Here is a 23,378-nt window from a genome sequence, read left to right as displayed (position 1 = left end):
ACACTTCTCTACTTATTTCGACTGAAAGAAAAACTGAGGTTAAACCAAAAGCCACAGACATAAAAGATAATGATTAAAAAGAAAAAACTGGAGGAAATGCTCATGGTATAATATTTTAAAAATCAGAAAACCAGTTATTATAACATCAAACATTTAAATGTATATGAATAGACATTGCCATGTTTGCGAACAGAAAAAAAGGCAACAAGAAATAGGTCGAAATGCTGATAGTATTTCTGTTACGTTTAATTTTAATTTTCCCCTATTTTTCTATACTTCACAAGAGTATATGGATTTTCCTCAGTGGACTCTCCTCTGAAATTTAAACACAAAATAACGGCTTCTGAAACCTTCTGTCAACACACAAACCCCTGCAAAACTCTAGCAATTTTTCAATCAGAAAGAGAAGAGAAGAAATAACTTAAGAATATCATTTCTATCCTTATTCAGCTCAGGAAGACTTTCTTCTCTGGTCTCTGAGTAGCTGGACTAGTTTCTGATCCTACTAATTCCATCTCAAATTTCCCATCTGTTAGACGAGTAGGAGGCCGAGACACATACCACAACCCAACAAATAATAGGCAGTGGCTGAGCGAAAACAGCTCACTTAATAGAAATGAAGGACACAAAAAGGAAAAGAATTCAAGTCCATACCTGAACGACAGGGTGGCCACCAGTTGGAGCTTTGACAGCCCCTCGGCTGCCTTCTGTCTCATAGTGGGCCCGGTGATGTGGCTTGGGCTGCACCTCAATCCGCAGCTCATAGGACCCCGACTGGTGGGAGAGTGGCCACTCAAGCGGAGGGAGGGATGCGGTCACTGGAATACTGAAGGAGGAAACAGAATCAGTCGTGTGTACGAGAAATCAGAACCAGTCGACCTGGGGGGTCAGTCGGTTGAGCGTCCGACTTCGGCTCAGGTCATGATCTCACGGTCTGTGAGTCTGAGCCCCACGTCAGGCTCTGTGCTGATAGCTCAGAGCCTGGAGCCTGCTTCAGATTCTGTGTCTCCCTCTCTCTTTGACCCTCCCCCATTCATGCTCTGTCTCTCTCTATCTCAAAAATAAATAAACATTAAAATTAAAAAAAAAAAAAAAAAAAAGAACCAGTCGACCTGTACAATAAACGTAAATGGTCCCTTTTCTGAAAAATCATGTCAGAGGGAACAGAAGTAAAGTACTGGCTGTTGGAAAGCACATATTTCTCAGACAGGATAGGTAGGATTCTACTCAAGTGAGAGATCTTTGTCTTTGTTTTCTCTTCTACCTTTGATGAAAACAGTGTGACTGACATGTCAGTTTGTGAAGCTAATTTCATTACATGTGAGTTCTAGCATATTTCTAAATGTTACCACTCCTTTTCCTCTGGGAATTTTGAGGAGTACCATCTCCTTCCTCTAAAAATCACCCCTTATCCAGAATGTTCTCCCTTTCCAAAGGAGTAAGCGTGGGAGAAATTACCTGAAGTGGAAATCAGGAGCCCATGTGTGTCACAGATGTGCAATGTGACCTTAAGCAAGTAACCTCACCTCTTTTATCTCCAGTGTCTTAAAATAACATATCAAATGGACCAGATGGCACCTGAGAGTTGTTTCAGTTCTTATTTCCAAGTCTGATGCTCTCGATTAAAAGCTGCATTTAAGGAGAGACCATTTCTAGTCACAGCCATTGGCTCTCAGGACCAGTAAAGAACATCTAACCATAGAGAAGTGTCTGATTTTGGTATGGATGAGTCAAACCACCCGGACCCCTAAGTTTAAAGGAAGAGGAGAAGTCAAGAACATGACTGGAGTTACCCACCCGTGTTTAAGTCCAACCTCCACCTCTAGCTACTTTGAGCAGATGCCTCTATTAAGTTTCCATGGGCCTTAAGTTTCCTCCATTGTGAAATGGAGCTACGGAGATCACATGAAGAGCTTAGCACAATAACTACTCAATAAATATCAAGCTATAATCATGTTTCCCTGTATATACACTCCATATTTCAAACTTATCTCCTATACTCTAATTTACTTGTGGTTATAGTATTAGATGTATAGGCCTTTACATCTGAAGTTGTAATGACAGCCATTAAGTTTCATTTTCTTATAGAATCTTAACCCTTCCCAGCACACCCAACAGGTACTTGACACGTGGTTAGAATCATGTAATTAAAGACTTGGCTGAGGTCTTAATGATCTACCTAGACCACTCCTTCAGAGTCTTAGGGAACACAGATATTTTCCCAAGATTACAAGGCTCCAACTTATGTCTCTTGACTCTCAGTCCAGGGCTCCATGCACGTCTCCATGCCACTAGAGATATGCTACTTCTTATCTTACTGATTTATTTAACATAGGGCCAAGCAAATATCTCACTTATAGAATGGCTCTGGAACAATACTCGATATTTGATCGGTTCTCGGTCAGTAGTCAAGTGGGTGGGTGGGTAGATGGCTGGATGGCTCAATGAAAGAATAAGTGAGTGAGCAGTCTTATTCCAAAGAAGCCCCGCATATTCAAAGTCGCTTCAAAGTTGCAAAAGCATGGATTTGTGTCACTATGTCCTGATTTTGTACATGTGGCGCCAATCATTAATCCAATCAGGATATTCTTTTCCACTAGGCCCGGAGCTTCTAAAAGCTACCCTTATCAACTGGACTTAGGGAAGCATTTGCAACGAAACCAATTTCATTCCTCCTCCATCACAGCAGTACCAAGGGCAATGCAGTGGGACCCCATAAACCACCAGTGCTGGAGTCCAACTCGAACATGCAGTCCAACTTCAAATTATGTCATCACAATGCAAGCAAATCTCCATCTCTTCTTTGCAACTAGATCACCTCCCGAAGCCCCCCCTTGCCCTGAAGTCTTAGAGCATCCACCTCAGTTTCAGTCTCAACATGCCTTCTAGCTTCTGCCTGCAGCCAAGGTGCCATGTGTCTTACACACTCACACTTTCATCGTGCGAGTTAATTTTTTTTAATTTGCAAAATAAGGCTCATAAAAATGTCACTTCACCCCTGTTCTAATATCTTTTGAAGTATCAAAAATACTCAGGGAGGAGAAGACCCAGTGGGCTATCTCCGAGTATCAACTTCAAATTTTGTTTGGTTCCGGAACAAGTCTTTGACGACTACAATACGATCTTAAGAATTAGACCATCAGAGCCAATGTGAAATTCTGCATTTGAATTCCAGCCCTCAGCCCCACACACCCGGAGACAAATGTTATCATGAGACTTCCCTGAACGTCCTATCTTCTTGACCTTACAGAAAACTGTCACAAATATCTCATCAGCTGGCACAAATTGGCCCTCGTAGGGACTAAAGTGGTCAGTATCGTTTGGACCAAGAGTAGAGAAGGAAGGACAAACGATAAAGTCTTTATAAAGTCTCAGACAAATGCAGCACAATCATATTTTATATTCATGTTCCTCCCCAATCTCAACCATTAAGTAAACCACGTTTCACAGACTGGTCTGTAGCAGAAAGAATAAGGAGTCAAGAATTTAAGATTCTAAGTTTCCAACTCTGTCACTGACTAGCTGGGTGACCGTGGCCACGTCCGCTCGCCTCACCAAGCCCAGGCTTCTCGACCTGCAGCAGGCGCTGGCCCTGATCAGCATTTCCTATGGTGGCTCCATACGACTTTGGTCACAGAACTCAGAGCCCCGTGGCCAAACGGCCTTTGAGATTACTGCACGTTCTGTCCGCAGCTGGGAGTGGCCCCTGCATAAAGATATCCGTTTAACTCTGTTAAACTCAGAATCTCCTTTTCTAAGGGACACCTATCGACCTGTGATGGCACCGGTGTTCTCAGAACCGCTCGGGAAGAAGGGCCAGACTGGAAGGCCCCTGTGGTCCAGTTTGGTCTGGTGTGGGATAAGCAAGGCCCGGGGGACAGAGCCCTCGACTACTCTCACCTCATCAATCACAACAGCTCCACCATGATCTATTTTGGTGTTCAATTTAGTATTTGCATAAAAAAAAAACAGTTTCCCATTTGCTAAAAGCAAACGCTCTGAAGAATCAACGTCCTCATCCTATTACCGTATGGTTTTCAAAGTGTCAGGATGATTTTGAGCTTCGTTTTCATGGAACGTCATGTGCTTCTAACCTCTGGGCGCCTCATTTTTCTTAGCATCCAAATGAAGATAAAAATAATACCAACTAGATTTACTGGAGAATAAAATGATACGTGGGCGATACTTAGAGTTGTGCCTAGCACATAGCAAGCATCCTCAAATGCTGGTGATTATCACGGTCACTGTCATTCCTCTAACAACCAGTGGGAGCTCAATCTTCTAGGACAAGGCTCATCCAGGAGAAAGTACTTTCTAAAGTGCCTCCCTGATAAGAAGATTCCCCTCTGAAACACAGCAGCTGCCCCTTTCTTTTCACTCTTACTTTGTGCAGGCTTGGTGCCAAGAATTTCATATATATCCTCACACCTTGCAAAAAAACAAAAAATGAACGAAAAAACAACGAGGTGGGGACTAACCCACAGGGAATGAGCCAAGGTTTAGTAAGGTGCTCAGTGAGAAAGGGGATCCTGATTGATTAGCAATGTCTGCCTTGGGCACGGCATCCCAAGGATGCTGGATGAGAAAGCTGTCCTGCACGACTAGCGATGCCTGTCATGGACACGGCAGGGGGGCAGCACCAGACATGCCCAGGATCACACAGCCCCCGAGGGGTGGAACCAGGACTCAAACCCGGTCCCTGGAGACCCCAAAGCCTACACACCGCCATCTACAAGCAGCGCTTCGGCTTCCCACGATTTCAAGCTCCTCGAGGACAGCAGATGCGAAAACCCACCAATTCCTCTTAGAAGAGGCTGGTAAATGCCCCGTATAAAGGCTTGCTCTGTGCTTCCCAGAACGTCCCCTCCACGGAGGCAGAAATTTCTGCCCGCTTTGTTCACCACGGTCTCCCCAACGCCCACAACAGTGCCCGCCTGGCACACAGCAGGTGCCTGATAAAACCCTGCCGCCGGAACGAATGCGCGAACCGGCCAGGGGCCATCACAGGCATGCTCCCGACCACCTGGGGAGCTAGGGGGGCCCACGGAGAAACCACAGCTGGGAGAACTGAACCCCCCCCCCCCCACGCCCGCCAAGGTCTGGCAGCCAGGAGGCGGGAGGGCCTGGGTGTGGATGCGGCCTGTCCCAGACGCTAAAGCACCACGCCCCCCCACCCCTCCCCCCCCCGGGGAAACCGGTCCCCTAGGAGCCCCGCTCACCTGCAGAGGGGAAGGGCGGGCACCAGCTGCTTGGGCCACGTGGGCGGCATCAGCAGGATGGACTCGGGGGCCGAGTTCCTCCTCTCCTCCTGCTCGCAGGGGCCCAGAAATTCCACGGCGGCCGGGTACAGGTGGCGGGGCAGGCCAGCCTTGGGCGGGGCGGCGGACACGGGCGCCGGCTCGGGGCTGGTCTTCCACATCTTGGGCGGGATGCCGCAGGGCGAGTCGGCGGCGAGGCTGTTCAGGGCGTCCATGAGGACGGCGGAGCCGGCCGCGGCGGGGTAGCCGGCGGGGGCGCCGTCGTCCCGGGGCTGCGGCGAGGGGCTCCGGGAGCGCTGGGGCGAGGCTCCGGGCAGCGGGGCGACCGGGGCCCCGGCGCACGAATGCCTCCGCTTGGCGCCAGGCGACGAGGAGCGGGAGGCCGGACGGGGCGCGGGCGAGCGGCGGCCCAGGCAGCTGTCCTCAGCGAGGCCGGTTCGAGGTGACATTATTGGCGAGGTTCTGGGGGAATAATGAGCAGGGATGTTTTGAAACTGGGGGCACAGGTCGTCGGGCCCGCCGTTATTGGGCGAGACGCAGGGCGAGGTGTAGGGGGAGAAGGTGTCGGAAACGAAGCTGGCAGAGGAGCCGCTGCTAGCCGGGCTCAAGCAAAGCGGCTCGCGGTAGCCCTCGAAGCCGGGCACGGGCAGCGTGAACCGCGGGCTGGCGGCCGCCCCGGCCAGGGCCGGCTGCTCCCCCAGCAGGCCAGCGTCTCTCCCGCGGAGGGGGCCCCCTGCCTGCATCAGTTCGTGAGATGGAGTGATCTCGATCCGAGGGCTCAGGCCCGAGGCCCCGGCTGGCTGGGCCGCGCTCAGAAAGTTCTGCGGCCCTACCCTATCCGGCTCTCCGAATCTGCCGGGGGGCTCGCCCGGGAGACTGGGGAGGGGGCTGTATGGCTTGAGGCCATAGTCCAGGACATCATCGGGGTATGCGAGTCCGGAGGGTGGGCTGGCGACCTTATGTGCATTCGGTTCTTCTGGAAAGAGAAGGGGGGGGAGGGAGGGGTCTTTTTAAGCCTCTAAAACAGAACTCCCGGGCAGAACAATCCCAGATCGGGTTTTGGCTCCTGTTTTTCTTCTTTGTTTCCTTAATAATCCCCCCCACCCCGCCCCGCCCCGCCGCCCGTGCCAAACCCCCGAGCTGGAACCTCCTTCCCTCACCAGAGGAAAGTGAGGCCGCTTCCTCCCCGATTCCTTGAAGACAGAGATGGAAGCGGAAAGATTTCAGTGCAGGTGCACAGAGCACAGCTCATCCAAGCCACGCTGCCCTAGCCAGAGGCCCGGCAGGACGCGCCGGGCCAATGACGTCCCAACTTTTGGCTCAGGGGGACCCTGGGAAGAAACGCGTTTTTACTCCACGACTCGGTTCACGCCCTCTCTACTGGAGCCTGAAACGAAGCTTCGCAAAAACAGTACTTACCCTCACCTTTCCTCTTGTCTGGGGTTATTTGGTTTAAGTGCTGGTCACAAGTCACTGAACAGATTTCCTGGCCCACCAGTGGGTCAGGACCCACGGTCGGAAAACCAGGGACGCAGGCTCGTTTCAACATTTTTGCACGTTTGGTACAGCCACGGGACGCACAGGCAGACTGCACCGGCTCTGAGTCCCAGGAGCTCCGGGTTCAGACCCCAGCCGCTCACGCTCAAGGGTAACTGGTGGCTTCGTTTAAAACCAGGACCCCTGAGTCGCATCTTATCTTGGGCCATTTTAAAGACGAGGAAACTGGGGCCCAGGGAGGGGAAGGGATTCACCCAGAGGCACAGAGTCAGCAGGATGAGAAATCCCACAGACCAGCCCCTTGGTCCTCAAAAGGCAGAGCCACGGCTAAACGGTGTCCCAAACCATAAAAAAAGCAGCGGATGTGGAAGGACCGGATTTTTCTTTCGTAGCGGCCTTCTGTCTAAGGTTCCCGCTGCCACCTCAAAGGACGGACTCTGGAGAGTGGATTTAGGGAGGGAAGGAGCTGTTCCGCCCAGCACCCTGACCCTGGGGGAGCTCCTTCTCTCAGTAGAGGCTCCTTCTCTCAGTAGAGGCCCCTCCCCCCTCCCTGTGGGGGCTTGGTTCAGCCTGACCCCTCTAAATCGCCTTCCTACACCCAAACCATAGCGAGTCCTAACGACCCTACTGTCAAAACAGAAGCCACACGGGGCGCCTGGGTGGCTCAGTCGGTTAAGCGTCTGACTTCGGCTCAGGTCATGATCTCGCGGTCCGTGAGTTCGAGCCCCACGTCGGGCTCTGTGCTGACAGCTCAGAGCCTGGAGCCTGTTTCACATTCTGTGTCTCCCTCTCTCTCTGACCCTCCCCCGTTCATGCTCTGTCTCTCTCTGTCTCAAAAATAAATAAACGTTAAAAAAAAAAACAAAAATTTAAAAAAAAAAAAAAAAAAAACAGAAGCCACATTTGCACCACAACCCCCCTGGCCTAAGACGCCGGCCCGTCCTCTCTCGCCTGGACTTCGGTCACCTCCTCCCTGGGCTCCCCCCTTCTGTCGTCACCCCCTCCAGTCTGTTCGCCGTGCAGTAGCCCCTTGACGTGCCCGCCTGCAAAACTTTAAAGGCTTTCCCAAATGTGATCTGAAGCCCCCGAGCCCCGGTCTGTCTCACTACTCGTACCTGCCCATTTTCCCAGCCTGACTCAGCAACGGCCCCGCTGACCTCTTCTTCAGATATCTCCCGCCTTCAAGTTCAAGTGCCGTTCATTCTGCTGGAAACCCTCCCCCCCCGAGATCTTCACATGGCCGCTTCCCTGAATTCCTTCATGTGTCTGTTCAGCCAACGCTTCCTTAGATTGGCCCATCAGAAAGACCCCCTCCATCCCCACCTGTCACTCTCCACCCCTTTTCCCTAACACCCGTTGCCAGCTGACACATCAGATATTATCTGTTTAGGGAGTCTCATCCTGATAGATCAGGGGCAGGCAAACGGACCGTGTTTGTAAATAAAGTTTTATTGGAAAGCACCCATTCCTGTTTGTTTACATACGGTCTGTGGCTTGTTTTTGTACTACAGCGGCAGTTGACGGGGGCGCCCGGGTGGCTCAGTCGGTTGAGCATCCGACTTGGGCCTCAGGTCATGATCTCACGGTTTGTGAGTTCAAGCCCCGCGTCTGGCCCTGGGCTGACAGCTCACAGCCTGGAGCCGGCTGCGGATTCTGTGTCTCCCTCTCTCTGCCCCACTCGTGCTCCTCTCTCTCTCAAAAATAAACATTAAAAATTTTTAAAAACAATAGCCACGTGGATAGTTGCAATAAACACTCTATGGCCCACAAAGCCTAAAATGTTATCTGGCCCTTTATAGAAGATAGTCACCCACGTGCTGGACTCTATGCTCCACGGGTGCGGGAACCGTATCTATCAAGGTTCAGCACTGGGTGCCAGACACCTAGCACGGGCTGTCCATAAACATTTGCTGAGTGAGCAAACAATGGAAGAATCCTGTCCAAGGTTCATGCAGCCAGAAATGGGACCTCTTCCTCAAGTTGGATGCCTGGCCCTTACCCTGGGGAGCCAAGATAGCTGCACGGGTGATCCTCTGCCTCCTCGGTGTCCTTTCTGGACCATCGTGGAGTAAATGCTGCCTGGTTTAGCTGAGCTGATCTCATGGGGTCCAGAGGGTACCCCCTACCCAGGTGAGAGCCCCGAAACGGCTTCTCACAGGTCTTAGGGTAAAGATGAACGATCTCAACTAGGCCAGCCAGGCCAGGCCCTGCCTGCCACCTCTAGCCTCACCTCTCTCTACTCTCCCTTGGACTCCAGCCAAACTGTCTTTCTGTTCTTAGAAAGCACCTACCTTCTTTCTGCCTCAGGACCTTTGCACTTGCGGTGCCCTCTGCCACAACTGCCCCTCCCCCACCCCACCCAAGCCCCTTCTCTACATAACTAAAGCCGCTCATTCCTTCCAGCTAAAGTGTCGTGTGTGCTGGGGAAGGCTTCCTGATCTCCTTGGCTAGATCACAGACCACTCACGTTTCTCTGTTCTGTCCCTACACTTCCCGAAATTCCAATTAAGAAATTGTGAAGTTGTTTATTGCCTGCCTCTCTTCCAACCTCCAGCTCCATCCCTACCAACAGGAAATTCCATAAGGGCTCTCTCACCCCTTAGGGTATCCTAGCACCTGGACAGCCCCACCCAAAATATGTGTGGGTTGGCTGAATTTTAAAAAAAGGGGGGGAAGGGGAGTTCAGAAAAGTCTATGTGAAATATTTCAACTACTACTCAAAGATGCTAATATCCAACCCAAACGGTAGAAAGATCTAACCTCAAGAGAAGGCAATTCGTTAACATCTACCAAAATTCCAACATACCTATCTTTGGAACCAAGCAATGTAGCTTTAGAATTTATCTTGCAGGGGCACCGGGTGGCTCAATTAAGCCTCTGACTTTGGCATAGGGCATGATCTCACGGTTCGTGGGTTCGAGCCCGTCATCAGGCTCCACACTGACAGTGCGGAGCCTGCTTGGGATTCTCTCCCTCTCCTCTCTCTGCCCTTCCCCCACTTGCGCGTGTGTGCACGAGCTCTCTCTCTCCCAAAGATAGATAAAACTTAAAATTTATTCCATGATAAACCCTCATATGTGCAAAATGAAGTGTGTGGAAGATTAGTTAATACTGCCCTGTCGGTAATCCCAAAAGACGGGAAGCAATCTAACGTCCATCAGTTGGGGATGGGTTGAATTCCAGTTTGTTCCAACAATGGGCTATACGAGGATGCCTGGGTGGCTCAGCCGGTTAAGCATCTGACTCTTGGTTTTGGCTCAGGTCATGATATCACGGTTCGTGGGTTCGAGCCCCACATCAGGCTCTGTACTGACAGCGCAGAGCCTGCTTGGGATCCTCTGTCTCCCTCTCTCTCTGCCCCTCCCCCACTCACGCTGGCTCTCTCAAAATAAACAAACTTTAAAAAAGCAAAAACAGGGGCAGCTGGGTGGCTCAGTCAGTTAAGCAATCAACTCCTGATTTCAGCTCAGGTCAGGATCTCACAGTTTGTGGGTCCGAGCCCTACGTCAGGCTCTGCACTGACGGTGTGGAGCCTGCTTGGGATTCTCTCCCTCTGTCCCTCTCTCTCTCTCTCTCTCTCTCTCTCTCTCTCTCGCTGCTTCTCACCTGCTCATGCACTCAAACTCTCTCTCAAAAATAAACTTAAAAAGGTTGTGAGCTGCTATGAGGTACAGTTTACAGCAAGTGTAAACGTTTAAAACAAAAAACAATGCTGCTATATAAAGGGTTTAAAAAGTTCTTTCAGCCTTGATATGAAATGACCACAAGACACAGGGTCAAAGAAAAGCAAGGTACCTACAGTATGCACAGTACAAAAACAGAGGATAAGAGAATGTACACACACACACACACACACACAGCTGCTGGGTGTTCAGCCTCTCTCTGCAAGTTATAGGTAACAGGGACTTCTTCCAGGGAAAGGAACTAAGTCATCAGGCAGGGGAGGCACGCCCAAAAGAGATTCTGTTTCCTGTATTACCCTGAGAAAAGAAACACAATTCCCAAAAGAATCAGGTTTTTATTTTATTTTAAAGGTGATGGGGCCTAGTAGGATACACGGCAATGACACCTTGGTTTAAGATGCAGGAAACTGAAACCTAGCCCTATGCTGCCACCAACCAGCTAAGTGACCTTGGAAGAGACCCTCACCCCGACTCCAGGTCTCAACCTGCCCATTCATAACAGGACAGCACTAAACCAGATCCGTTTCCTTGGTCACTTCTGGCTGGGATTTTTCTAGCTAGCGTCTGTAGGTTCTCACGTGCCCAGTCAACAACAACGCACACACGGACACCTTCCTGGCAGGTAACGGAGCGCAGATTTTTATTCTAGCAAGAGAGCAACATCAAGCCCGGGTCCCGCGACATCCTGATAATCCACTGCCCTGCGAACCAGCAAAAACAAGCCACAAAACGTCTCTTAGCAAAAATTCTGGCCTTATCAGAAAGGGCCGCATCACATCTCATCAGAAACACCCCGCGTCAGGGCTGATGCGAACAGTCGCAGAAACTCGGCCCTGAAAACACACATCACTCGCCCTCGCTGGCAGGCTGCGCCGAACAGAAAGGCCGGCTTGCTGAGCAAAAGCATCCAGAGCATTTACACTGGTTTTAATTAATCCGAGCAGCTGAGTTTTTCCGTCTTTCTTTTTCCTCTCAAGATTCTGAAAGCTTCACAGCAAGCAGGGAATGTGAAGGTAATTTATCCCTGTTCCATTCTCAGTCTTCTGGGTATTTAACAGCAAGCATCCCAGACGCACGGCTCAGGGCGAACACGTTTCTTTAAGCAGCTGGGCTTCTCTCTTTCTCCTTACACAACTGCCCCCCTCACAGCCAGCCCCTCGGGGTCGCGGCTGTGCCCACACAGCAACCGGACAAAGTTAGTTTCATCTCAGAGCCACCAGATTTTCTCAGAAAGGGTTCCAAAAATCCTTTTTTTTTTTTTTTCTTAACCACTTGCATAATCTTTGCTATATCCACGTACTACCAGTAAATATTATTTACTTAATATTTCTATTTAAATTCACTCACACAGTACTTTAATTTTTTTCTTCTTTTAAAAGGAAACTTTATACCACTACCACAAATGGAAAATCTGTGTCACCTCCATAAATAGAAGGTAGGGTAAAAACACAATAAAAATAAAAGTTACTCAATTCAAGATTCGAGACACTGTGGCCGGCCAAAGGCTCTACCCTGAGGCCCACCCTTTCTCTGCCCCTGAATGCTCCCTTTTTACGGAGACAGTATGTATATATGAAGATTTTGAATATGTCGAGTTTGAGGAGTGTTGCCAAATGTTATATACTCTTGTAACCACAACCACAATAAAGCTGTAGGACATTTCCACAACCCCAGGAGGCCTACCTTTTTTAAGGCTGGAGGGGGGCAGGGAGGAAACGGCAACTGCGAGAAAGATACGGGAGCACCTAACAGACTCTACCTGGGACTAGTTCAAAGCCACGTAGCGCTGCAAGAAAAAATGGCGCTCATTACATGTGATGCCCTCACCAGCGAAGCACATAAAACCCCTTCACCTGCCATGGGTCACCTAGCCCACCCTGAGGCATCCATACTCAGAGAGAGAGGAAGAAGGTGGAAGCCGTGATGGGGGTTCAGAGGCTGCTGCCCAAAGTCCTCTGTGCCTCTATGCCTTTGTACCTGCTGTTCCCCTTGCCTGGAACTCCCTTCCAGACCCCCTGTCCTCACTTCTCCTAGCAAACCATTATTTTCCCATCAAGATTACACCTGGGCCACCTCCTCCTGAAGGCCCTCCCTGATTCCCTAGTCTGGATCGGAAAGCTCTTCTTCTGGGTTCCCAGAAAACCTGCAGAACCGTGTAATGAAGTCTATCAATTGTCTCCCTACGGGGCTGTGAGCTTTCTGAAGGCAGTCAGGGATCGTCAGTCAATAATAATCAACAGGGAAAGCAGCTAACATTTATTGAGAACTTCCCTGCCAGGCACCGTGGTAAGCACATTCCGCCTAGTTATTCTATCTCACAACCCGCTATGAGGCGGGCACTGGGTATTCCCCTTTTACAGACGAGGAAACGGAGACACAAGGGGCAGACTTGCCGGAGGGCCCACGCTCGAACCCAGGCAGACTGGAGAGCACCGTCAATCCCCAGGCCGGGGCTCCTCACCTCGGAGCTAGTGGCATTCAGGGCTAGAGGCTTCTTCTGTTGGGGGAAGGCGGGGGGGGGGTGCTGGGGGTGTTTAGCAGCACGCCTGGCCTCTAACCACTAGATGCCGGTGATCCCTACCGTGCTCCCAGCTGTGACTACCACAAACATCTCCAGGTATGTGGCCAAGTTCGTCCCGCAGTCAGAACACCTGCCCCCCGCCCCCCAGCTGAGAGCCACGGCCGCATACAGTGCTGGTGTCCCGTGCGTGCCCCGCTCACACCAGAGGCCCAAGAGAGCAATGCAAGCAGTAATCCGGGAGTCAGGCCCTCCAACCCAAAATGCTTCAGAAACGAGACATCTGCCCACCGTCAGCCCCAGCAAGTAAATCGCACTGCAAGTCCTAATTCTCAGCGCCCTCCCTCCTTGGCTTCCCGGGGGCTCACCCAGCATCCAGGCTCCGTGAAGGCTGGGGGAGGTCTCCGGCCACCATCGGAGGCTGCAGGAGGAGGGTGCTGGGGACGCCACTCCGGCCCCACCTCAGCAAGGCATCTGCGCGGAGATCCGGGCCTCGCTCGGCACAGGGTCGGGGGACCCCCGCTCCACTGCCCCGCCCCTGGGCCCTGTGACCAGGGGGACCCCCGAGTCCTCACGGGTCACACGGTGAAGCCAGTGACAGTACCAAGCTGATAGTTCACCTCATCCACGTGAAGCCCAAAGCACACACAGTAAGCACTCAATAAACTGGGTCTGAGTGGATCATTATTATTATGGAAAGAATGACTTTTTAAATGAGAATCCCGCCCTTTCTCTGCGCTCACTGATTCTACAACTTGCCACTGTGACACACACTAGCCCCCAATGCCTTCAAAAGCATTTAAGAAAGAAGAGAAGAGGAAAGGAAAGGAAAGGAAAGGAAAGGAAAGGAAAGGAAAGGAAAGGAAAGGAAAGGAAAGGAAAAGAAAAGAAAAGAAAAGAAAAGAAAAGAAAAGAAAAGAAAAGAAAAGAAAAGAAAAGGAAAAGAAAAAGAAAAGGGCAGCCTGGCTCACTCAGTGGAGTACGTGACTCTTGATCTCGGGGTCACAAGTTCGAGCCCACATTGGGTGTAGGGCCTACTTAAAACAAAGTAAGGGGCGCCTGGGTAGCTCAGTCAGTTGAGTGTCCGACTTTGGCTCAGGTCATGATCTCACGGTTCGTGGGTTCGAGCCCCGCGTCGGGCTCTGTGCTGACAGCTGGGAGCCTGGAGCCTGCTTCAGATTCTAGGTCCCCCTCTCTCTCTCTGCCCCTCCCTCCCCTCATAAATAAACATTTAAAAAAAAAAAGAAAGTTAAGAATGTTTTATGAAAATAAAATGGATTAGTCAGTGCAGTAAACCCTTGGATTGTGAGTAACTTGTTCTGCCAGTGTTCTGCAAGATAAGCAACCATTTTTAACAAACCGTAACCTGATAAACAAGCAGTATCTTGCAATACGAGTCGTACGTGACGCCCAACGTCACATAATCCCACGTGAGCCAATGGGTCTCGAAATTCGCTTTGATACACAAGTGCTTTGGGTTACAAGCATGTTTCCGGGCCAAATTATGCTCGCAAACCAAGGTTTTACTGTACTTGGGAGTCTTTTTTTCTGCTGACCTTCAGAAAATACATGGAGGGGGTCCAGGAGGCTTCCAACACCCCCTCTTGTTTTATGCTTTTACTCTTTCCCCCGGGCCATCCGGGAGCCGATCAACCAAACCTCACAGAAGCGTTGGTGACCCAGGGAGCTGCCGGCAGTAACGAAAACGATGTCTAACGTGTCAGCTAACGTGTCTATACCACTTAACCTACACCAAGAACCGCTGTGTGTGCGATAAATGTTGGTCTCCCAAGAACCCTATGAAGCAACTTTACCGATGGGGAAGTGAGGCTCAGAGAGGGGGACTCACGTTCCCAAGGTCACACAGCTTCTAAGTGGCAGTCTGGCTCCTCTCCTTCATAACCATGACTCTAGCCTGCTACTGATGAAAGGGGCTATTTCTTGGACGGTGATACCTTAGCCCCAACACGGGGGTTATGGGGTATCCAACTGGGGAGATGAGGTACCCCAAGAATTGGGAGCTGCTCTGGGGCGCCTGGGTGGCTCGGTTGGTTAAGTGCCCGACTCTTGGTCTCAGCTTAGGTCACGATCTCACAGTTCAGGAGTTCGAGCCTCACGTCGCACTGAGAGTATGGCGCCTGCTTGGGATTCTCTCTCTCCCTCTCTCTGCCCCACCCCTACTCACTCTGTCTCTCTAAATAATTTTTTTTTTAATTTCCTTTTAAAACAATTGGAGCTGCTCTAAGGGGTCCCATCAGGAGGCAACTGACAACCAAGGACATGAATTCCTTTCTTCTGAAATATCCACAATCCCTCCATTTGCCCCAGGATTGAGTCAACGATTTATTTTAAAATCACCGTCAGGCCACACTGTGGTCTCTGCCAGGGCCTCTCCTCCTCCAGCCTCTTTCGGGCCTGTTGCTCACCCTCGGGGACACACGGCCAAGTCTGAGGCAGCTGTTCAGTGCCAACCCACCAGCCAACAGATCGCTTTTGAAAAAAAAAAAAAAAAAGGAACAGCAAGAGAACATCTTCTCCGCCTAGAACTACGGGCGGGTGGAATTTTCAGGAAGCAGAATAGAATGATCAAAATAGAAACCCCGCTAGGGAACCTACACAGGGTCTGTCCTTGGGGGGAGGGGAGGCCCGGGGGGAGGGGGACGAGGAGAACCAGTGCTCTCAGGCCTGAAGGACTTGGGGGCAAGGAGTCAGGTCACGGCCCAGAAGCCAGACGCCCCTCGGCCTGGCAACGGGGCCCCGGGGCTGCGGGCCATCCCTGTCTGAGGCGGCAGGCCCACCACCTGATGAGCTCACACCCCAAGGTGTTGTGAGTCGCAGGCCCTGGGTTTGAGTCACACAGTCTGTTGCCATGGCAGCACTCGGGATGCCACAACCTGGCACCACACAGTACAGGCGGAGGAAAGGGGAGAAGGTGGAGGGAATGAGCCCTACCTCCCGCCACCCCACGACTCTCCTAACCTCCGAGGGCGGGGGTGGGGGTGGGGGTGCTGTGAGCAATCACCCAAAGGAGCAGGAAGGGGAAGCTTTGTCGTCTGGCGGCCTGCAGCGCCTGTAGCAAAGACCTTTGAAACGCTAGAGGCTGCCTCCAAGTAAGAAGTTCAGTGCCCAGCAAACTTTCCCAAAAGCCCCCCAGGCCCCTACCACGCCCACCAGACGCACACGCGCACAGGGGTTGGATGCCCCATCAATGAATCGTGTGTATTCTAATGCCAGAGAACCAGGTTGTCGCATTCGTCACTCGAGAAATGACACACACAGACGCAGGGCACGAAAGGCGAGAAATTCCATCCAGATAAGTCAGGTCCAGAAACGCCAGCAAGGGAAGAAAGGCAGTTTACCGTCCTGTCTCGTCAACGTGGAACCACCGGAAAAAGCCACCTTGAACGCTATGCTCTTTGCTGACCTTGTCCCCAGCTAAGACAGCTGTCTGCCTTCACCAGACGGGACAGAAAAGAGAGCTCCGTCCTGCTTCCCAGGCAGGCTGCCAGGAGGCCAGGCGCCCAGGACACAAGACCCAGGACGACTTGCAAGCCTTACAGACTGGCTGCGGGCATGTCTGTTTGCAAACCCCCATGCACCCACAGGCGGACACCTACTCCTTTTGGAGAGGGGTAGAGAGGTGTAAGGAATCTGCAACGCGCATGCATAAGGTCAGCTTTTGGACGGAGGCAGCAGAGCCCGGACATCGAGCCGACGTGAGTCATCTCCATTCTCAACTTGGGGTGCAAAGAACCACCTCCTGCTAGTTTAGTCATCCCATGGGCCCCTGCCACTTTCGAGAAGTTCAGAGACCTTCCTATTTTTATTCATTGGATAGCTGATCTTCACTGGGCCGCAAGTTCTCACGGGTACTACCTCCTTCTCCGCAGCTTACGACCCCCCCCGCCCCCCCCCCGCCCCCCGCCCCCTGCCCCCCGCCCAGCCAGGAGGCAGGTGTTATCAAGTCCTCTGCGTTACAGAGAAACTGAGGCTTCAGGATACAGGGATTCACCCAAAGTCACAAGATCATCAGGGCCAGAGCTGGACCTCAAACTGAGACATCATTTAGGTGCAGTAAAATGCACAAGCATGAAACGTACATCTCATGCCTTTTTTACATACGTGTCTGTACCTGGTTCTGCCCACCACTCAAGATCTAGAACATTTCCATTCTGCCCGAGGGTTCCCCTGTGGCCCTACCCAGCCAGCAACCCTAACTCAGGCGGAAGGACTCACCCAGCCTGACTCCTCTCAGAGACTAGGTGCTAATACACAGCCACGGTTTCTTTTTTAACCCCTTGCAGCACTCCCCCATATGACGACACCGTAATTCATGTGTCCAGTCAGCAGACTGTACTGCCTCCATTTTTCAAGAAGACCACCATCTGTGGGGCGCCTGGGTGGCTCAGTCGGTTGAGCGTCCGACTTTGGCTCAGCTCATGACCTCACAGTCGGTGAGTTCGAGCCCCGCATCGGGCTCTGTGTGCTGACAGCTGGGAGCCTGGAGCTGCTTCGGATTCCGTGTCTCCTTCTCTCTCTGCCCCTCCCCCACTTGTGCTCTGTCTCTCTCTCTCTCTCTCTCTCTGCCTCTCAGAAATAAATAAACATTAAAAAAAATTTTAAAGAAATAAAAACAATAAAGAAGACTGCCATTTGACATCAAACTTGACTTCAATGAGGTCCATTTCTAACAGGAGAGTCCGTCCCTCCACACTTGTCATGTGGTGCGTGACCGAGAGCAAGGCTCCGACAGCTTCCTCACCAAAACGAGAAGGAAAGATCCGGTCAGAACCAGAAATAGACTTCAGATAATCCTGCCTCAGAAACAAGGCTCGCTGGGGCTAACCCACCTCTCCGTCAAAGGCCTGCACGGGGCGGTGGGGGGGAGGGAACGTGGGTGGGGTCACACGTTCTAACCAGCGCAGCAAAGACCCCTCACCTTCATGCCAGCCCCTCGGAGCCACACCCCTATTTGAGTCCCAAGCCCCTGGCACTGCCTGAAAAGCCGATTGCCACCTTTCCTAGAGCCAACCTGAAATCCAGGTGGAAACTTCCCCTGGAGAACAGCGGGGGCCCCCGAACTGGGCCAGGGGCAGAGATTTAAAATTAAAAGCTGATGGACTGACAGGTTCTTTATGTACACTTTCCCCCCAGTTTTCATGTTGGTGCCACGCTCCCAGAGGCAGGCACACTTGATCAGTGGCCCTGCCAACCCCAGCCATTCAGGACATTCCTCCTTCCTCCGGGGCAACGGAGGGGTGGTCCCCCACTGCGGGCCTCAGACCTGCAGCCCATCTTCCTCCCATCACACAGGTAAACAGCCCCTTTCTGTAGTCTTTACAGACACGGTTACAGGCGCTGCAGACCAAGTTCTTCCCCTCTTCATTCCACATCCCCCCTTTTGCAGGCATGCCCAAGCAGGTTTGTTTTGATAAGGACCTTTATAAATCCTGAGCTTTGCAGGCGACTTTCTTCCCTTCAGAAAGCTCCCCCAGCCACGGCTCAATTAAAATTCACATGGGAAGGGCTGGCTTTTAGAAATGCATTTAAACTCAAACAGGCCCAGGGGAGAAAACGGGTTCTCTCCCCAAACCTTCGAGGAGGAGGCAGGGAGAGTCCCAAATGCCAACTCGGAGGAAAGGCCATCTCTTGGTTCTGTTCACAGCTTAGTCTGCCCTGGAAAGCTATATCCCCTCCCCCACATGGGGCGGGGGGGGGGGGGCGGGGGGGGGGGGAGATGTTGGGGGAAGGCATGTAAAATCCAAGGCAGGGGGCTTTCCATCTGAATGCCGGTTTATAAGAAATGCAAAGGACAGAGGAACCTGTTAAAAGAGTCCGGCATGTGGAGAACCGACCCTGCTTCTTCAACAAATAGCAAGAAAACAGACTGATGGGGACTTTCCTAGAATAAAAGAGACGCCACGGTCCCCTCAACCAGATACAACGTGAAGATCTTGTTTGGATCTTGGTTCAAACGAGTTCACAGCAAAAAGATACTTGTGACACAAGCAAGAAATCTGAAACTAGATATCTGAAATTAAGCCATTATTGTGCTGTTTTAGGTCTGATAATGTCGTCTGACTGGTCCCTGAGTCCTTGTCTTTGAGAGCTACCGACTGCTCTAGTTATTAACAAAATATTAAACCATCTGGAATTTGGTTTCAAGCAGTGGGGGGCCCGCACCCCCAGCGTAGAGAATATGTCCAGGGTGGAGAGGGGTGAGAGAAGGGTAGCCTGATGCTGGTAATTATTGAAGCTGGGTGATGGGAACGTGAGAGTCAATTATCATTATCTCTGTTTCCCTCTTGTGGGAAAAGTTCATCATTCAAGTGCAGCACAAAATCTTCTTGTTTTGGGGGAACCCATAGGGGGCTCTGCTCCAGGTAGAGAAGCAGACGGCCCCAGACCCTTCCCAGGAAGAGCCCCCGGGTCACATCTTGCCTCCTTCCCTGAGCTCAGTTTGAACCATCAGCAAAAAAAAAAAAAAACAAAAAACAAAAAAACCCTCACGCCAGCCTGAGGAAGCTAAGTTTGGCTGGAGCTCTGCGAAGGCTGCTGCGGCTATTTCCTGTGCTGGGGAGGAGAGCAGGAGGAAGTCCCTTCACGGGGGGAAGCCACAAGAATCCATCATACTGCACGCTCCAGGGCTGCTCCTTCCTGGCCCTGGCTCAAGGGTCCCAGGGGGCCGGGGCAGGGCACCTGGGGAAACCCTGCCTCCCCAAGAGAGGCAGCCACAGGACAAATCCAAGCCCCGGAGTCTGGACACTTGAGAAAGTTTTTGCAGACGGCCAAGTTCTAGAGCTGAGACAGGAGCCAGACGAGAGTTTTTCGAGTCAGAATGGAAGGTGCCTTAAGTAAGACACCTTGCTGTAACGCCCACTCAAGCCCGACAGCCAGGGGCTCCTCGCCAAGGACCGGACTCTTCAGCCCTTCCCTTAAGGCTCAGAATTCACCCAAGGTGAAGGTCGTCCCTTCCAAGGAGCCAAGGCCCTCAGGAAGTCAGGAGAACTGGACGCTCCCTCAAAGCCCATCACCACTGCCAGCACCAGCCCATCTGCGCACAGCCCGCCTCCTGGTAGCCGCACATCTGGTCCAGCAGGTGAGCTTTGCCACCACCATCCCCCGCCCCCCGCCCCCGCCCCCGTGAGAAAACACAAACCCCGAGAAGCAAAATCGCACCCCCACCCGTAGGTGGACCATCATGAAGAAATTATTCAACTTCTCATCCATTCATTTGGAAATTACTGATGGGGCACTTACTAACGCCAGGTACTTTTACTGGCCAAGGTCACGCAGGCAGGAGGCCACAACGTCAGAATTTCAAGTCAGGGTTTTCTGATTTCAGATCTGGCGGTCTGACTCGCTGCGCCTTTGGAGCTGGAGGAACAGGCACCCCGGGAGGCATGCACAATAATCCACCGGGATGCAGAAAGCAATGGGACAATAGCACAAGGCCCATTTAATTCCTGTCCTTTACCATTTTTATTTGTGCCGCACAGGTATAATCCCCTTGGGACAGCAGCAAAGTTGACAATGCTATAAACACCAAATATAAGGACTGAACGCACCCCGTGCTACCATACGTGGGACGCCTCAGAGCCAGAGTCTGTGACATTCTGGCTGAGTTGTAGTGCTGACAGCAGGGACTCGGGACCCCAACTGCTTGGGTTCCAGGCCTGCCCTGCCATTTACCGCTGCATGACTCAGTAAAGGCAACGGACCCCCCCCCCCCCAAAAGAGTCTGACTTCACTGGTCCCAAGTGCAGCCAGGATTGAGAACCACGGGCCACAATGCTGCCTTTTTTCAAATATATTCAACCTCATCCCCTTACAGGATCAGAAGGCCTTGGGAACCAACCCAAATAACACTGCTCCAAGGTTTGAAGAGCCTCCCTCCCGGTCGCCTCAAGAACAGAGGGCCTTTAATTTGGAAGCGTGGATGACAGGTGTTCAATAGTGAAGAATGGTTAGGGCAACTTTCTCCCCATTTCCCTCGCCTCCCTGACAAGGCCACCGCTCAGTCCTCGCCTTCATTCCACCTTTCCAGCTGCACCTGGAGACGCTATTTGCACAAAGCAGGCTTAATAAGGCCTGTCCTTAATTCGACGCAGACGGCAATGTCTCTGAATGTCACATGTGTTCAGCGAGACTGCTTGCTTAGGGTAGAACTCTATTTTTAGTAAGCACCAAAAACACCTCATGATACCATATCCCAGCACTTCATTTGTCCCTATTTGTTTACCAGGCCCTGTCCCACATTGGCCCCGGGGCCAGGCAAGGGCAGGACCACATCTGATGGTCTCTACACCCCCACAGGGCCTGGCACAAAACCAGCATTCAGGGAGTATTTGCTGAAAGAATCAGGTTTTAATTGTCCCCTGTGAATGGGGTAAGAGCAGGTGTTCCTGAGTGGAAGGGCAGGTGACACGAGGGAAGGGACTACGGTGGGGTCTGGGACTCTACCTGAAAATGGTCTAAAGGGCACATGGAGGGCAGAAGGGGGCGTGCAGGGGTTATGCTCACGTGCGGCATGCACACATAGGATACCTGTGCACACGCACTCCTACAGCGGGTGCATGTAGGATGGGTGGCTTTTGTCCGCTTTTCCAAGGGCTGTGACCCAGCAAGTTTAAGGACCACCGGAACAGACTCTACAAGCAACGGCCAGGAGTCTATTTGCCTTTCTGAAGGGTCAAGGTTGGTGCCATTTGCATTCGCTTCCGAGGAAGTGAAGCAGGGACCCATCAGACCCACTGAGGCCTCCCAGAAGTGATCACTCCCAAGGAGTCAGTCCCTGATGGTCCGGAGGAGATGTGGCACCCTGGAGGGGACGGGGACTCCCAGGGGCCATCCAGCCCTCCCAGGGTTTTACACATTGGGAGAATAATTCGTTTCACTGAAGTCACAAGCACACACTAAGGAATTAAGCTTCTCATCTGTCCACTGACAACGCGTACAGGTCCCTCCCCTCCACGATGAGGTCAGTAGCGGAGGTCGGGGCTCCCACAGCGTGGTCCCCATTCCTTCTGTTACTTTTTTCAACCGAGGGAGACGGTGAAGTATAGGAAGAGTCTACTTTGCCTGCCTCTACAGCAGATTTGAAAACCTAGATAAATGAAGTGGATGATTTCTTAGAAAGATACGGCGTACCAAAATGGACTCCAGCAAACAAAGTGCAAGCCGACCAGTTCCCCCACACACGATGGAGAAAGCAATCCTAGCCCAACCCTGTAAAAAGGCACCAGGCCCGGATGGCTTCATGGGGGAGTTCTATCCCAACTCTAGAAATGCGACAGTCCCAACGACGCATCCATTGTTCCTGAGCATGGAAAAGTAAAGAAATCCAAACCACACACCAAAAGGGACACTACAGACAAGTATTGCTCATGAATACCACTGACAGGAATCTGAGATTTTATCAGACACCAGCCCCACCACTAGAAGAAAATAATACACAGTGACCAAGCAGGCTTTAAGGCAGTAATGTTCCAATATTAGGAAGTCTCGTAAGTGAGCACAAGAGATCTAAGAAGAATAAAACCATATTCTTCCACAGACCCTAAGACGTCTGTGACATAATTCAACTCTCATTCCTCTTCAAAGCTCTCAAGAAAACAGGCATGGGTGGACACTTCCTGAACCTATTAAAATACAGACACTTCGATCCTGAAGATGACACACGAGGTATTCCTGATAGGGTCGGCACAACAGGTGCTCAAATAGTTAGCTGGAGGAGTAAATGAATAACGGCTCACATTAACTGAGCACCTCCATTAACAGAGCCAAGGGTTTAATAAAATGCTCATAACAAATCACACTCTGTATTGATTTAAACGGGTCAAGCCATTCAAGGCAAATAATCCTGTGAGGGTAGTAGTATTTCAGCTTTCGACAGATAAGCGAACCAAGGTCCGGAGAGGTTAAATGACTCGCCCAGGGTCACTCTGGTGGTAAATGTTTTCAACTCCAGTCTTGCCAAAGTGCCAGGCCCTTTACAAACGGCTCTACGTAACTCTCATCAGATAAAGGAATAGTGAACCCTCACACAGTGGTTCCGAATGCTGGCTCTGAAACAAGAGGGCCAGGTTCGGGGTTCAACTTTGCCATTTACCGGCTCTGCTCTGTTGGGAAGATTCCTCCACCGGTCTGTGCCTCGGTGCCTCCTCTGTAAAATGAGGGTGACCACAGTGCCCACCGGCTAGGGTTGGCGGGTTATTACAGGAGCTAAAAGGCATATGCTACAATGTTACAGTTCCATAAAACAAGCATCCAAATTTCCCAAAATCCGTAAGTCCCGTCATCCAGTTCTGACAACGTCGGTCCCATTAGCGGGCTCCTTCCTCCCTGGACTCTTGCCAAGCTCATTCATGCACAGAGTTAAGGGTAGCCCTCACATGCATCGCCAATATATTGTCGCCTGGG

At 51.5% G+C, this 23,378-nt stretch overlaps 1 protein-coding gene across 5 annotated transcripts in view; it reads right to left on the bottom strand.

The window, feature by feature from the left end:
- NFATC2 (nuclear factor of activated T cells 2) overlaps nucleotides 1-23,378 on the bottom strand; it is a 157,673-nt gene that overhangs the window by 112,308 nt on the left and 21,987 nt on the right. For 3 of the 5 annotated variants that reach the window (XM_019458136.2, XM_019458135.2, XM_019458134.2), the window contains exons 2-3: nucleotides 5,220-6,234; nucleotides 655-826 (exon numbers count right to left, since the gene is read on the bottom strand). In XM_019458136.2, the coding sequence (XP_019313681.1) occupies nucleotides 655-826; nucleotides 5,220-6,234 (1,187 nt within the window). The remainder of the gene's footprint in view (nucleotides 1-654; nucleotides 827-5,219; nucleotides 6,235-23,378) is intronic. The other 2 variants (XM_019458137.2, XM_019458138.2) reach the window with 1 other exon arrangement.

This window comes from Panthera pardus, unplaced genomic scaffold (assembly GCF_024362965.1).
Source record: "Panthera pardus isolate Hobbes unplaced genomic scaffold, ASM2436296v1 HiC_scaffold_25, whole genome shotgun sequence".
NCBI lineage: Eukaryota > Metazoa > Chordata > Mammalia > Carnivora > Felidae > Panthera > Panthera pardus.
This window is presented reverse-complemented; position numbering and strand designations above follow the sequence as displayed.